The sequence below is a fragment of the Centroberyx affinis genome, unplaced genomic scaffold, assembly GCF_046629955.1.
Source record: "Centroberyx affinis isolate AG114_WGS23_722 - 3 ecotype Tasmania unplaced genomic scaffold, CSIRO-AGI_Caff_v1 ptg002014l_1, whole genome shotgun sequence".
In the NCBI taxonomy this organism is placed as follows: Eukaryota; Metazoa; Chordata; class Actinopteri; order Beryciformes; family Berycidae; genus Centroberyx; species Centroberyx affinis.
This window is the reverse complement of record NW_027280356.1, coordinates 53,993-67,500: the sequence shown is the minus strand read 5'-3', so window position 1 is coordinate 67,500 and position 13,508 is coordinate 53,993. Positions and strand designations below refer to the sequence as shown.

General features: G+C 43.6%; 1 protein-coding gene across 1 annotated transcript in view; it reads left to right on the top strand.

The window, feature by feature from the left end:
• The window catches only part of LOC139653961 (heparan sulfate glucosamine 3-O-sulfotransferase 6), a 20,457-nt gene extending 7,373 nt beyond the window's left edge, over nt 1–13,084 (top strand). Inside the window, exon 2 of the mRNA XM_071530976.1 lies at nt 11,384–13,084. Within this exon, the coding sequence (XP_071387077.1) occupies nt 11,384–12,002 (619 nt within the window). The 3' untranslated portion in view covers nt 12,003–13,084. The remainder of the gene's footprint in view (nt 1–11,383) is intronic.
• Nucleotides 13,085–13,508: the final 424 nt, after the last annotated feature.

Below are 13,508 nucleotides of genomic sequence, written 5' to 3'. Positions count from 1 at the left end.
TGCAAAGGGATTTTTTTTTTTTTGTCAGAACTGATACCGATATGTAAACTAAGCTGGGATAAGGTTTATAATCAAACATGACTTGATGAAGTGGTGCGGGACAGGTATGGATTTTTACTCGGGGGAAAAGAAAAGGCCTGATCCGACTCAGTCATCAATATTTTGACAGCTCGTCACCACGCGACCTTTCCCCCCTCTCTCTCTCCGTGGCGTTGTCTCATCCAGTCAGATATAATGGAATCACATGGTTAAGTCTGGCTGGAGATGTGAAACGACAAGATTGTTGGGAACTATAAAACTCCACCACATCTCAATCACAGTCACAGTGTAAAGAGAGAGTACAAACCCCATTTCTACACTCAAATCACAAATAATTGAATTACATATATTTGCATAATTGACTGGCTGCCATGTGTTTTTTCTTTTTTTTTGGAGCTACAGTACATGACGTTTTAATTACCGGGAACACGTTACACAGTCTTTCCTCTTGCTCTAGTCAGTTCTGCTCTCTTTTTGCATATTTTCGCTGTGACCTAATTTTGAAATTCGAGCGTAATGCAAACGGGTTTTAAATTCCAAAGCTGTCAGAATAAGAATATGCATTTTAACCAAAAAGACTCAAGACATGCTATTACTTTTCTGTCCACGTCTCATCTTGTCCTTGTTAAATCCGTGTTAAGCAGACAGAGCAGCGATGAGTCTGTATCTGTGAGTTCAGTCTCTAACCTTTAACACCCAGGATGACTGATCAGCTGCCGTGTTCAGCCGCCCAGAACAAAACAATCCTCATCCTACTTATCTTCTCCTTCATCCTCCCTCTCTCTCTCTCCCTGTCTGTCAGTTTCCTCTTCTTCTTCTTTCTCCTCCTGCTGCTCTTTTCCTCCTTCTCTCTTTCTCTGCCTTATTGCATTGTTTTTAGTTCAGTTTGCACAAATGATGTGAATGATCAAACTGTGCAGGTGAGACAAAAAAAAGAAGAGGACCATAAAAAAATCATCTCACCCCAAACGAGAAAGAGGGGAAAAAAAGTCTATCACACGCAAATGACATTAAACTAAACGAGAGGAGGAGAAGAATGGTTTTAAAACGACAAAAGTCATAAATTACATGCAAGGGAATTAAAGTAAGAAAGAGTGTGGTTTTGTCACCATGAGACAAGTGATGCAGCAGCCATCAGAGTATGTCAGATTATGTTTGTCAACTTTTTTTAAAAATACAAATTTAAAAATATAAAAAATTTACAGGTTAAATAGATTTGAAAGTTTTCCTTTTGCCAGACCGTCCAATGTTAGTAGGAAATGGCTCTTACTTGGCCTGCCTGGTTCCAGACGGAAAAAATTAAACAAATTACACTTTGAAACTATTATACACTATAAATTACTGTATCCTAATAAAACATCAAATACTGAAGTCTCAAGTAGAGTTGTGCAGTTAATTATGTCTAATTGTATGTTGTGAATGCCCACTGTAAATGTTAATAGTCAACATGTTGATTTAAGATGCAGTAAAATCATTTTGTTCCTCAGATCATCAGTATAACATGAATAATCGTGATGAATTATTGTAATTAAAATATCTTAAAAAAAATAAGCAAGATTATCATTGTAGCCATAATCCATTACTGTAAAGTCTGTAAGAGAGAGCGGAGTTCACCTAATTCACATTTACACTCAGACCCAGTTTACCATCTTCACTAGTTTGTCTGGAGAGGCTGGTAATCATTGACTGCGTGTGTGTGAGTGTGTGTGTGTGTGTGTGTGTGGCCATGGACCTGCTGTCCATCTCTGTTTAATGTCTGACTGGCTGGGTGGGGGGGGGGGGGGGGGGGGTCGTGAGAACCAGCAGTCACCCTGGGAATCCCACAGAGAAACACACCTTTCTTTGTCTGTTATAAAAGCTTCCTAGAAAACTCCCATCGGCTCGACTTCACCAACTCAGAGGAATTGGTTAATTTGTGGTTGTGCTCATTTAGTGAGGAAATGAGATTAATTACGGCTGGAGTAGAAACGCTGGCAGGGAGCCGCTGCTGAGTTTGAGGGCGAGAGCAACATCAAACATGAAACACGTCTCTCATTGGAGACAATCATTTGACTATTGCCAATACTGTGAGTAAGGCAATAGGCCAATTAAGCCGTTTACACGATTCCAGAATTTGACATCTCCCCATGTGAAAACCTGCAATTTTGGTGATTTTTGTCTTTTCTTTTTGTTTGTTTATTGTTATGCACAAATTGCCGAAGGTGTAAGCCATCTGAAATACTCTGCATTTATATAAGGGTTAAAAGGTGCATCGTTAAACTGGGTTAAATACAACGAATACTACAAATAGAAGAGATAAAAACATTGATTGAGTAAGAATATATAAAACAAAACTAGCAGCTACTGACTCAGGAATGTTCATTTATCAGCTTGGTTCTTTTCACTTCCACTGAAAGATTACATCGTCTTCTAGGGTTGAGAAAATTCTACTTAGAAACATAGAAAACCCTTTCAAACCCCTTTGGATAAACTCCAAAAAAGGCCGTCAAGCTAAAAACAAGCGTGACACAAGTTGACATTTTAGTGATTCAATTTTCGATGATATATCTGCGATTATGTTTGCTCCGACTAAGAGCATAATTGCATTAATCTAATCAGTATGCGGTGTTTACACGGCCTCTGCCTCGCTCACATTACTGTCTTAATCGCATTATAATCACATTTTTGATGTGTGTGTAAACGAGGCCGCTGCCTACTGCGTCCGCCCTGAGGAGGCTGATAGATGGCACTGTTAGCAGACCGCTGGATGGACTGGTTCCAGTTGTAAAACCCTCGCCGCCGCCAGCAGTGATTTCCGTTGCTCAGCTTAAGACACGGCTAACAATGAGCTGAAAAACCACAAGGAGTGGCAGACTGTAACCGGCTCGGAAGTGGGTTTTCATGATCGGACAGTATCGAGTGTTCTTATTGGTCGAGACTTGGGGAGTTGCCAGACGAGCAAAAGTCCATATTGAGTCGATTACAGTGTTTCTGAGGTGTGTGTGTGTGTGTGTGTGCGTGTGTGTGTGTTTAGAAAAGCTGTTTAATTAGTGGGAACGTGAGTGTTTTCTTTTCCCTCTCGCCTGTGCAGAGCCTGAGAGGAGGCAGAAGGCATTATGGGATGGCTCATGATTAATCTTTAACTGGACTGAAGGCTAAAAACGATGTTTAACTGCAGGTTAAAAGAAAAGAGACATCTATTTACAGTGTCAAGTTAATCAAAAAAAGAGAAAAGAACACCCTGTGCGGTCCAGACATCATCAAAAGCGTACTTGTAAAATATTAACTCAAACCAGTAGATAATGGGGAAAGAGTTTTTTTTCCCCAAAGACCACAACTGCAACTGCACTGAATTAAACTGAATCTACACTACCAGTCAAAAGTTTGGACACACCTGATTGAATGTACTATATTTTTCATTCTCTTGAAGCCATTTTGATCTAAAGCCTTATGCTTAAATGCTTGAAATTTGTTTCTTAGACAAATATAAATAGTGAAGTTGATCCTATGTATGAATTTCTTTCCAAAGCCTTTGCCTTTCCATCAAGGCAAAGGGCGGCTACTTTAAAGAATCTAAAATATAAGATAGTTTTGATTTGTTTAACACTTTTCTTTGGTCACCCCACAATTCCATTTGTGTTGTTTCATAGTTTTGATGTCTTTACTAAACTATTCTAAAATGTGAAAAGTAGTAAAAATAAAGAAAAATGCATGTGTCCAAACATTCCCAACCGCTCACCCCCGTCTGAACGACATAATTATGCAACTCTCGGCGAGGAAGTGATGACGTCACCGGGGTCAGGATGCGAGGAGGAAGGAAGTGACCCGCTGTAATCTGCCCATCACTCCACCCCAGTGTATCTGTCCATCCCTCCATCCTGCGCTCAGCAGATCAGATGATGGCAGGGCGGGGCCCCGGGGCCCCTGGCTGTCCGCAGATAAAGAACCACAAGTAGGCCACTGTGGGGCCGGCAGGAACACAACTGGAGATTTTCCCATTTGATAAGTCAGGAGGGGTGGGAGCCATCAGTGGCAACATATATGCACACACACACACACACACGTTTACTCACACAAACACACATACTCGTCTTTCCCTATATGTCAAGGCTTTGTCATTATAGGTTTTTTACGCCAAATAAAATCACTCTACTGTATACATAAAAGACTCTCTCTTCTTCCTTTCTTTATCTTCTCTTCTTTTTCCTTACAGTTGCAATCCTCAAGATCCTCTTTTTTTTTATTTTGGTGACATCTTTGTTGCTAAGCGCTCATCGCTGTGCACTTCCCAGAGATCAGCTGTCAATCAAACAGTGTGGGCTTGGAGGTTCTTTTGATGAAGTTTGGGTTTTTCTGTTGGTGGCTTTTCTCTTTTCTTTGTCTGCTCAGCCATGGTTGCTATCGCTGCTCATGCTAACTACCCAGTTCTTCTTCTTCTTCTGTTTATTCCAAACAAACCGGAAACGTAAAACGCATCACTTCCTTTACACCAGAGGATTTTTTCCCGGGAAAGTCCTACCAGACTCCGTGTGTGTTCGGAACAGAAAATGTAAAAGCTTTCATGAACTGGATATAGGTTGAATCACGGTTGTGTTATAGCATTCAGAGATAGAGAGTAGTAATAGTGTAATAGAAATAGTGGCTCTCTCTCACACACACACACACACACACACACACACACACACACACACACACACACACATAGATCTTCTCCTGTCATTAGGCTGGCCCTGGTTGCTCAGAGGAAACTCTGACTGACTGACCACCTCTCACTCACTCACTCTGTGATGTCTCTATTAAACGTCACGCCTCTATTTTCCCCTCTGCTAGACACATTCTTCAGCTCTTTTCCTACCGACCTACACCAGTGATGCAAACCTCCTCACTGAAAACATCTCTCCCCGCCCGGGTGCGTCCGCCACACAGTAACCTTCAGAGCGTGTGCTGTAGTGCGCCACACACACTGAGGTCAGATGCACTAACATACGGTCTCACACACACACACACACACACAGTTACACACACACTCAAATATGCTTAGACAAGGGTGTGACTGATGTTCACAAGTTTTTGAACACTAATACTGATATTTTTGGTTTGAAGGTGCCAAGCTGATATTTTGTATATTTTGTAATATTCAACATCATTAAATTTGACCATTTTCATGCCAAAAAAGACAAGTATTCAATTTCTTTCTCCAGCATTTTATTCTTGTCAGGGTAGAAAAGCCTCTGAAACAGCATTTAAACCACCATGGGCCACTAAAACTCTCCCAGTATAATGAAATTGTTTTAGTGTTAGCAGCTCTTTAAGGCAGGGAGACTCACCGCACCCATTTAATGTCAGGGGGGAAACTCTGGGAGACATTACTGCCTTTAAATGAAGAATCAATTTCCAAGAAACACCTCGAACAATTAAATGAGTCAATAAAATGTGCAAAGAAAATAAAATTTCCTTGCAGGTTTTATAGACTGTTTTTAGCTGTGTCCAGGGAGAAATCTCTATCATATCAGAGGTGGACAACACTGACTGTCTGATATTTAATAAAAGGCCAATATCTGCAAACCGATACTCTAACAGACACTCAGAGAAATACTTCACCGCTTCCCCTTTTATTGAGCTGCCGCCACCTCCACTGACTTCTAATCAGCCCACCGAAGCTGCTGAAGCCTGTATTTGCCGTCGGGTTAATGACAAGCCTCTCCCCGCAGTCACAGACACAAGCCAGCTTTCACAGGTCTTTGAACGCAACAGGCGCAAGATGTACGGAGGCGCACTCGACCTCTGGCACTTCACACGGGCCTCTGTAGTGGTCACGTATGTCCGTGTGTTTTAATTTTCCCCTCACACACACGTCAAATGTGTTCATAACAGTCTCCCGTTGACGGATACCGTAGACGCCGACCGGGAGGCTTTGAAGAGGTTGAGAGGGAGAGGGGGAAGTAAAGTAGAAAAGGTGGTACAGAGAGCAAGGAGAGGAGTTGACAGGGATGGAGAGAGAGAGAGAGAGGGAAGAAGAAGGGGAAGGGGAAGAAAAAGAGAAAGAAATCCTCAGAGGATGACATGTTGCATTACATGATCCCCCGTGATCCCTGGTGGTCTCACCCTGCGAATCATAACCATCTGCCTCTGACCTTCGGGGTGGAAGAGACCATATCCTCCCAGTGGGGGGGAGGTGAAGGGGGGAGGGGGGAGGGGGGGGTGAGAGAAGGAGGTGGGGGGTGGGGGGTGGGGGGGGGTCGGGGGGGGTCTGGCCCGGGGCCCAGAGTAATGTTGCGCAGAGCCAGTACGGATCACAGCATTCGGAGCCCGAAACCCCGGGACCGGAGGGACACTTCCTAACCCAGAAACACTTCTCTCATCTCCGCCATGGCTCTCTCTCTCTCTCTCTCTCTCTTTCTCTCTCTCTCACACACACACACACACACACAGACACACACACACACACACGCACCCTCATACATGCACACGCACACATACTTAGAACTTCATTGCTCCCAGATGTGAATCCATCCTGTGGTAGTCATGTACAGATGGTTATTGTGTGTACGTGTGCATGTCATGTGTTTGTGTGTGTGTGTGTGTGTGTGTGTGTGTGTGTGTGTGTGTGTGTGTGTGTGTGTGTGTCACAGCAGAAAGCGAGAGAGAGAGAGAGAGAAAGAGAGAGAGAGAGAGAGAGAGAGACAAACAGAGTTGGAAACAGCCAGTGTGTGTGTTCTGGTAGTTTGCTCCCCGGTGGACCAGCGATAATAGCCGCTGTGTTTACAGTACCTGCAGGTGCCCTTTTTACCTTTTTTACACACACACATACACACACACATACACACTAACACACACATTTGAAAAGCATTTTTAATGGGTAAGCCCCTTCATTTAGAGCAGAGATGGAAAACGCTGTGTAAATACTTTCTGTTTGTAAGTAGCCGATCCTCTCCTGTTGTGTTTGTGGGTCAGGACACGCAGCTCGCTCATGTGTCCCCATAGTCAAGTCATAAACAGAAGCCTATTAGTCCTTTAAACAGGGCCTAATAAAGCCTAGCCCACCCACACAGGCACAGAGCACGGTGTGTGTGTGTGTGTGTGAGAGAGTGCCTGCACGCATTTGTGTCCAAAGATAAACGCACATCTGTGTACTTTCAAACCCCGCCGCATTCCTGCTCCAGATGCTAACGCTAAAGGTGTGATGAAAACAAACAGCGCGTCGCTAGGTTTCGCTGACCTCACTTTGGACGGCGTGCACGGCGGCCGGCGGTCAGCAGCACTGCACACACACCACACACACACACACACACACACACACACACACACACACACACACCAACTGGTATCAGATAAAAAGTACAAACACTGTACAGTTGTCTTTCATCTTTATGAGAGAGAGAGAGAGAGATAGCAGCTTCTGATTTGTGGGCTAACGACAGGATTTCTTGACTTTCTTCTTCTCTCCCCCTCCGCCTTCATTTGTCCCACTCTTCCTGTTTTTCTCCTCTTCTTCTCTGTATCTACATCTTTCTCCCTTTCGTTCCTTCTTGCCCCACACACACACACACACACACACACACCACACACACACACACACCCCTGCCCCACTGTGTGGCCTCCTCCTGGGCTTTTTGTTGTAGCCAGGCAGCTCTGTGATTACAGGCTAGTGGTCCAAAATGTAAACATGATGTCAATGGAAGCCCCACTCGGCCTCGCATGGAACACCATGGCTTCCATTAGGCTGATTGGACAAAATTAAACATCCATTTAGTGACACACACATGTACACACACACACACACACACACACTCTCATTATGCTCACTGCCTACAACCACTTCTGAAAGTAACAACAGAGGTGCCAGACTGCTTGGGCTGCCTTGTGCTTTGTGTGTGTGTGTGTGTGTGTGTGTGTGTGTGTGTGTGTGTGTGTGTGTGTGTGTGACAGACAGAAACTTTGTCTATGCCACCCTAAAACACTTGAAAAACAGCTATGTACCTTGCATTTCTGTGTCCACTTTGTCATTTGGTGAAGTTTTCTTATTCTAGTGGATAACTGGCCAAACATAGAAGACATGACATCACAGTCAGATATTTCCAGCAGCTACAATAAAGTCTGATATCAGAAAATGTTTCAGCGATCTAAAACATCAGCGGTAAACGTCAGGTTTTGGTGTCAGTCCCTCAGAATCAAAGAGTGAGGGCTTCTTTCTTTGCACCGAGAGACGTTCAACAATCATACAGGGAGAAATCCATCGTAGAAGAGGAGAGAGAGACCAATTTCTCCACCCACAGGAGCAGGAGAGAGACCAGAATGCAATGCAGCTACAACAGGTTGAGTTTAGAGTAAAGGTTATGAGTCTCTCACTTTTTCTGGACTGGAAAACTCTCACTGTTATTGCCATCGTTATCACCATCGCTCTCTCCTCCAACACATAAAACCCACACATTCTCTGGGGGTCGTCAAAAGGCATTCTGGGAACTGTTGGAAATCACTAACTGATGTAGACGTAGATGAGGCAGGTTGAGAATAACGAACAGATTGATGATATATAACTGAGTAAGAGCAAGGGTGGATTTTTCCTTGAAAGCCAGCGCTGTTAAACTTTCCTTTGGATCCGAGCGAGAAGTTTAGTTTCCTTTTCTGGGACCCAGATTCATAAAAAATATATTGCCGCTCACGTCATGTGGTGACTTCCACCAGAAATAGGCTCGCGATCCCTAGTTTTCAAAACCTCGGCTTTAGAGCGATAGATTGTAGCTTACTTTTTTGGCCCGAAACGCTCATTGTAATATATCACAACGCTCAGACCAGCCATAGAAGCAAAGTATTGTTTTCATAAACTTTTCTCCCGGAGGAATTCGCCTCGTTTTTCCTCTATTCTGCTTTTGCCCCGGCCCTGTAATAGAAGTCAGGGGTCTCTCTTATGAATACCATAAGTTGTGTTTTTGGTGTTACCCTCACAGCTCCGTGCCAGGGGCCACGCCGGACTTGGAGCCGAGTGTGTGTGTTGGATGAGGGAGAGGAACGGAGTCGGCTCCATCACCACACACCAGAGCTCAGAGCCCCATAAGCCCTGCAGTTACAGACCAACCACGAAGACTCAGACCCAACCAAGCGCCACATGCCTACCGAGCGGAGAGAGGGACCGTGGAAATTAGCTGAGGGATCTTTTTCGGAGCCGTTGCAACACTGACATTCCTCAGCGCTTAGATTTCTAAAACACGAACTCAGCCTGAGATCTGAATCTCCTTATTTCTAAACTAAACGAAAAAGGGGGCCGTGTTTTTTGCGTTGGGTTTTTTTTTTTTTTTTTTTAGGAGAGGAAAGTTGGCGGGGTATTTTTTCACGATGGAAGTTATTAGGTTCCGTTTTAGCGTCACAGGAGCTCTTGAATGAAATAAACGAAACGACGAGACAAATAGGTTTTCCTTTCCCTCCCGTTTCCCTCCCCTTTCATATACGATCTGCTCTGGCAGGTTATCAGGACTCCCAGGCAAACGCAGACTTCGGTTAAGGGTTTGTTGAGCCTTCTGAGGTAGCGAGCTCCCTCAGCCTGTGAGTCATCCAAGTAGAGGAACACAGTAAAGATCAAGAGGAAGAGGAGCGCCCAGCCCAGAATACCACAAGCAGTAATGATAATAACAATTACAAGGCCAAAGGCAATAACCAAGCTTTGACTATAGGACACATCACATGGCTGCTGTAAGCTCTTATATAATGAGTACTCGACAAACCTGTTTATGCAATAGGATACTCTTAACTTTTGTCTGTATTTTCTGTTGGCATGACGCTGTTATAATAGTATTTTTACTATTTTTCACATTTTAGAATAATAGTTAAGGCATTAAAACTATGAAATAACACAAATGGAATCATGCAGTGACCAAACAAATCAAAACAAATCAAAAAATCTTATATTTTAGATTCATTAAAGTAGCCGCCCTTTGCCTTGATGGAAAGGCAAAGGCTTTGGAAAGAAATTCATACACAAGCATCAACTTCACTATTTATATTTGTCTAAGAAATAAATTTCAAGCATTTAAGCATAAGCCTTTAGATCAAAATGGCTTTAAGAGAATGAAAAACATCAGGTGTGTCCAAACCTTTGACTGGTAGTGTAAGCTTACTTGGTGGCTTAAGTCAAAATATTCTGTAACTTCACATTAAATCTTCTCATTCTCTCTATTTCAGCTCTATTCTCTCTCTTGATTTGTAAAGAAGCCTCAGTGGAGTGTGAGGTAGAAAGATAAAGAACAAAACATTATTTAGGATTTGTCGTTATTTAAAATCTCACGATAAGGTTCGGCTCGTGGTGACGGTTACCCGCAAATGGGGGGGAAACAAAGAATACAAGGGGGAGTAAAAAAAAAAAAAAAAAAAATGTCATGGCAGCAGCGGCAGAAACTTTTCCAACCCCTGCTGTAAGCCTGCAAATACCAGCGGTATGACAGTAATGCGGTTGTTGTCGCAGCGCTAAAAGGACGTTGTCTCAGCGTGGAGGAGCAGGAGGAGAGGGGGAGTCTGGTGGAGGAGGAGGAGGAGGAGGAGGAGGAGGAGGAGGCGGATGAGAGGAAATTACTTTTCTGAGGTTAATACGGCCTTGTGGTTTTCCTACAGTAGCCGCTCGCAAGACTCCCTCCCCGTCTGGTCCGACATGGTCACTCTGTCAATGCCAGTGGAGGCTAATGTCATGTTTATCTCCCTGTAATCACAGATTTAGCCCACTAATTACAAAGCCGAATCAGAAAGCCTTCAAGGCAAGCGAGGCATCATCAAAGGAATGTTACGAGAATTAGGAGAATATCGAGGGAATGTATTAATGTTTCGTAATATATAAAGGTTATTTTTTTTAATATAGAACATATGTGGGCATTTTCTAAAGCATACTCTCTGTTTAGAGTACAATTTTATTAATAGAAATCTCTCTAAATTGTCTTTCTGTATACACTGGGGCTCAAGGTTGGAACAAACATACTCTACCTAGTAAACAGACTTCATTAAACTCATATGATGTTTCGGTTGACAAAATACTGTCACATGAAATCTACACTCCTTCTAGATTGTGGTAATTTTAGTTGCTCACTTTATACAGAATGTCCTGTAGCATATGTAAGATAATTGCGTTTTAATTTCTACTCTTAATATGTTGTATTAATGTTCATGTATGCTGCCATTCACCTTTACACCATGTCTCTTTTACAACCAAGGACCACAATGGAAACAAGTATTTGACTTTATTGCGTAATCCTTGAAAATGTTCTTTTCTTTTTTCCTTTTACAACTGTTGATATAAACTAAACCAAACTCACTCTCTCTCTCTCCCTCTCTCTCCCTCTCTCTCCCTCTCTCTCTCTCTCTCTCTCTCTCTCTCTCTCTCCAGGAACCTGATGCCTCGTACGCTGGAGGGTCAGATCACCATGGAGAAAACCCCCAGCTACTTCATCACCAAAGAAGCCCCTCGCCGCGTCTTCTCCATGAGCCGCCACACCAAGCTCATCGTGGTGGTGCGCGACCCCGTGACCCGGGCCGTGTCCGACTACACCCAGACCCTGACCAAGTCCCCGGGCCTCCCGTCCTTCCAGAACCTGGCCTTCCGTAACTCCACCACGGGCCTCATCGACACGTCCTGGAGCGCCGTGCGCATCGGCATCTACGCCAAGCACCTGGAGAACTGGCTGCGCTTCTTCCCGCTATCCCGCTTCCTCTTTGTCAGCGGCGAGCGCCTGGTGACGGACCCGGCGGGCGAGATGGGCCGGGTCCAGGACTTCCTGGGGCTCAAGCGCGTGGTGACGGACAAGCACTTCTACTTCAACCAGACCAAAGGTTTCCCCTGCCTGAAGAAGCCGGAGGGGAGCAGCAGGCCTCGCTGCCTGGGGAAGTCGAAGGGCCGGCCCCATCCCCAGATCCCCTCCGAGGTCCTGCTCCGGCTCAGAGACTTCTACAGACCCTTCAACCTCAAGTTCTACCAGATGACGGGACAAGACTTCGGCTGGGACTGAATGGCTGAATCACCAAAGCTCTTAAAAGTTCAACCAGCTGACAAAACTCAATAGGGATATGTTAAGACATTCTGTGTTACCAAAGCTTTTACTGTGTGGAATATGCCTTTTCTTCATGTCCTCTGATCTATAAGCTCTGAAGCTGTTTTCCTTCCAGGTTTTCTACCAAATAACGACGCCCTTATGGTAACAACACTATGCCAACAAAGCTTTTGAGAGCTTCAAGCCCCGGTGTCCACAGCCACTGTAACAAGCAGCGCTAAACAAAAGCTTGTGGGAAGCGCTGGTCGCGGCTCCTCCTCCTCCTGCTGCTGCCGCTGAAAAGCGAAAGCCTCGTTTGAAGCGTGCTGCTTGTTTGCTTAAAGTTGAAATATTTTTAACTTCTAGCACTTGGCGCCCCGAGTGCCAAAAATACGCTAAGCTCTCAGCGCCGTCCAGAACACTCAACAGCACGACCTCTCCATTGAAAATAAAGCCGAAAAAGAAGCCAGCGATGTAAGGAGAGGTTCCTAAAGTTAAACCAAACGACGAGACGTGAGAGTAACGAGCCTTGACAGAAGGGCAAAGCTATGATAAACCAAATGACATATTGGAGCTGTGAGAAGCAGACGGGAACTACAAAAGCAACATAGAAACAGCGAAGACAGCAACAAGCAGAGATCTTTGAATTATGCACAATAGAACAATCAAAATAAAGGAAGTGTAAATATAATGATGTCTATTGTTGAGACAAAACAATTCGTCGTAATCACCACTGAGTATATTTTCTGAATCATTCTTGTTCTTTATATACGTGAAGCCCTTTTTCTCCAGTTCATTCAGTAATGCAAGCTCAAAGTCTTTTCAAGAACTCTTTTTAATTACATAAAAAGATATCTGTATATCTTATTCTGATGCAAAAAAAAAGTACCAGAATTGTAAAAACACAATCTATTATGTGCTGTAAATTTGCTGTTATTTATGTTTTGCCAGTGTAATGCTTTTATGAACTGTTATTGACAGACCATATCTGTATCTGTGATTGTTTTCTACTTCATTTGATTGATCATTGACACTCAACTTCACAAACTGTACTTCTTTTCAACTGTATATTTCTGAAAGCCTAATTTATAAGATGACAAAATATTGTCGAGATGTTTTCTCTGATACTTTTGTATTTGAACATGCCGAGATTCTGACTAAAACTTTTATTCTGAAAAGAAAGTGTTCTGTGTTTACATTCTTCTTCAAAGCGGTAATCCTCTTTTTTTTTTCTTTTCTTTTTTTTTTACATCTTTGGTGCTCAGTGTGTGTTTCTGCACTGCATTTCCCAGAGATCACCTGTGAATCAAACAGTTTTACTTTTACGTGAGATCAAGTTGTTTACTCACAAACCGTATGACTGAAAAGGTCTAAGTCATTAAGGATAAGGAATATTATCCTTTATTTACCTTTACCATAAGTGAGTGGTCAAACAGTTCAGCTGCCCCAACAGGCCCCAGTGGAAGTGTGCAGGGGGGGAATGGG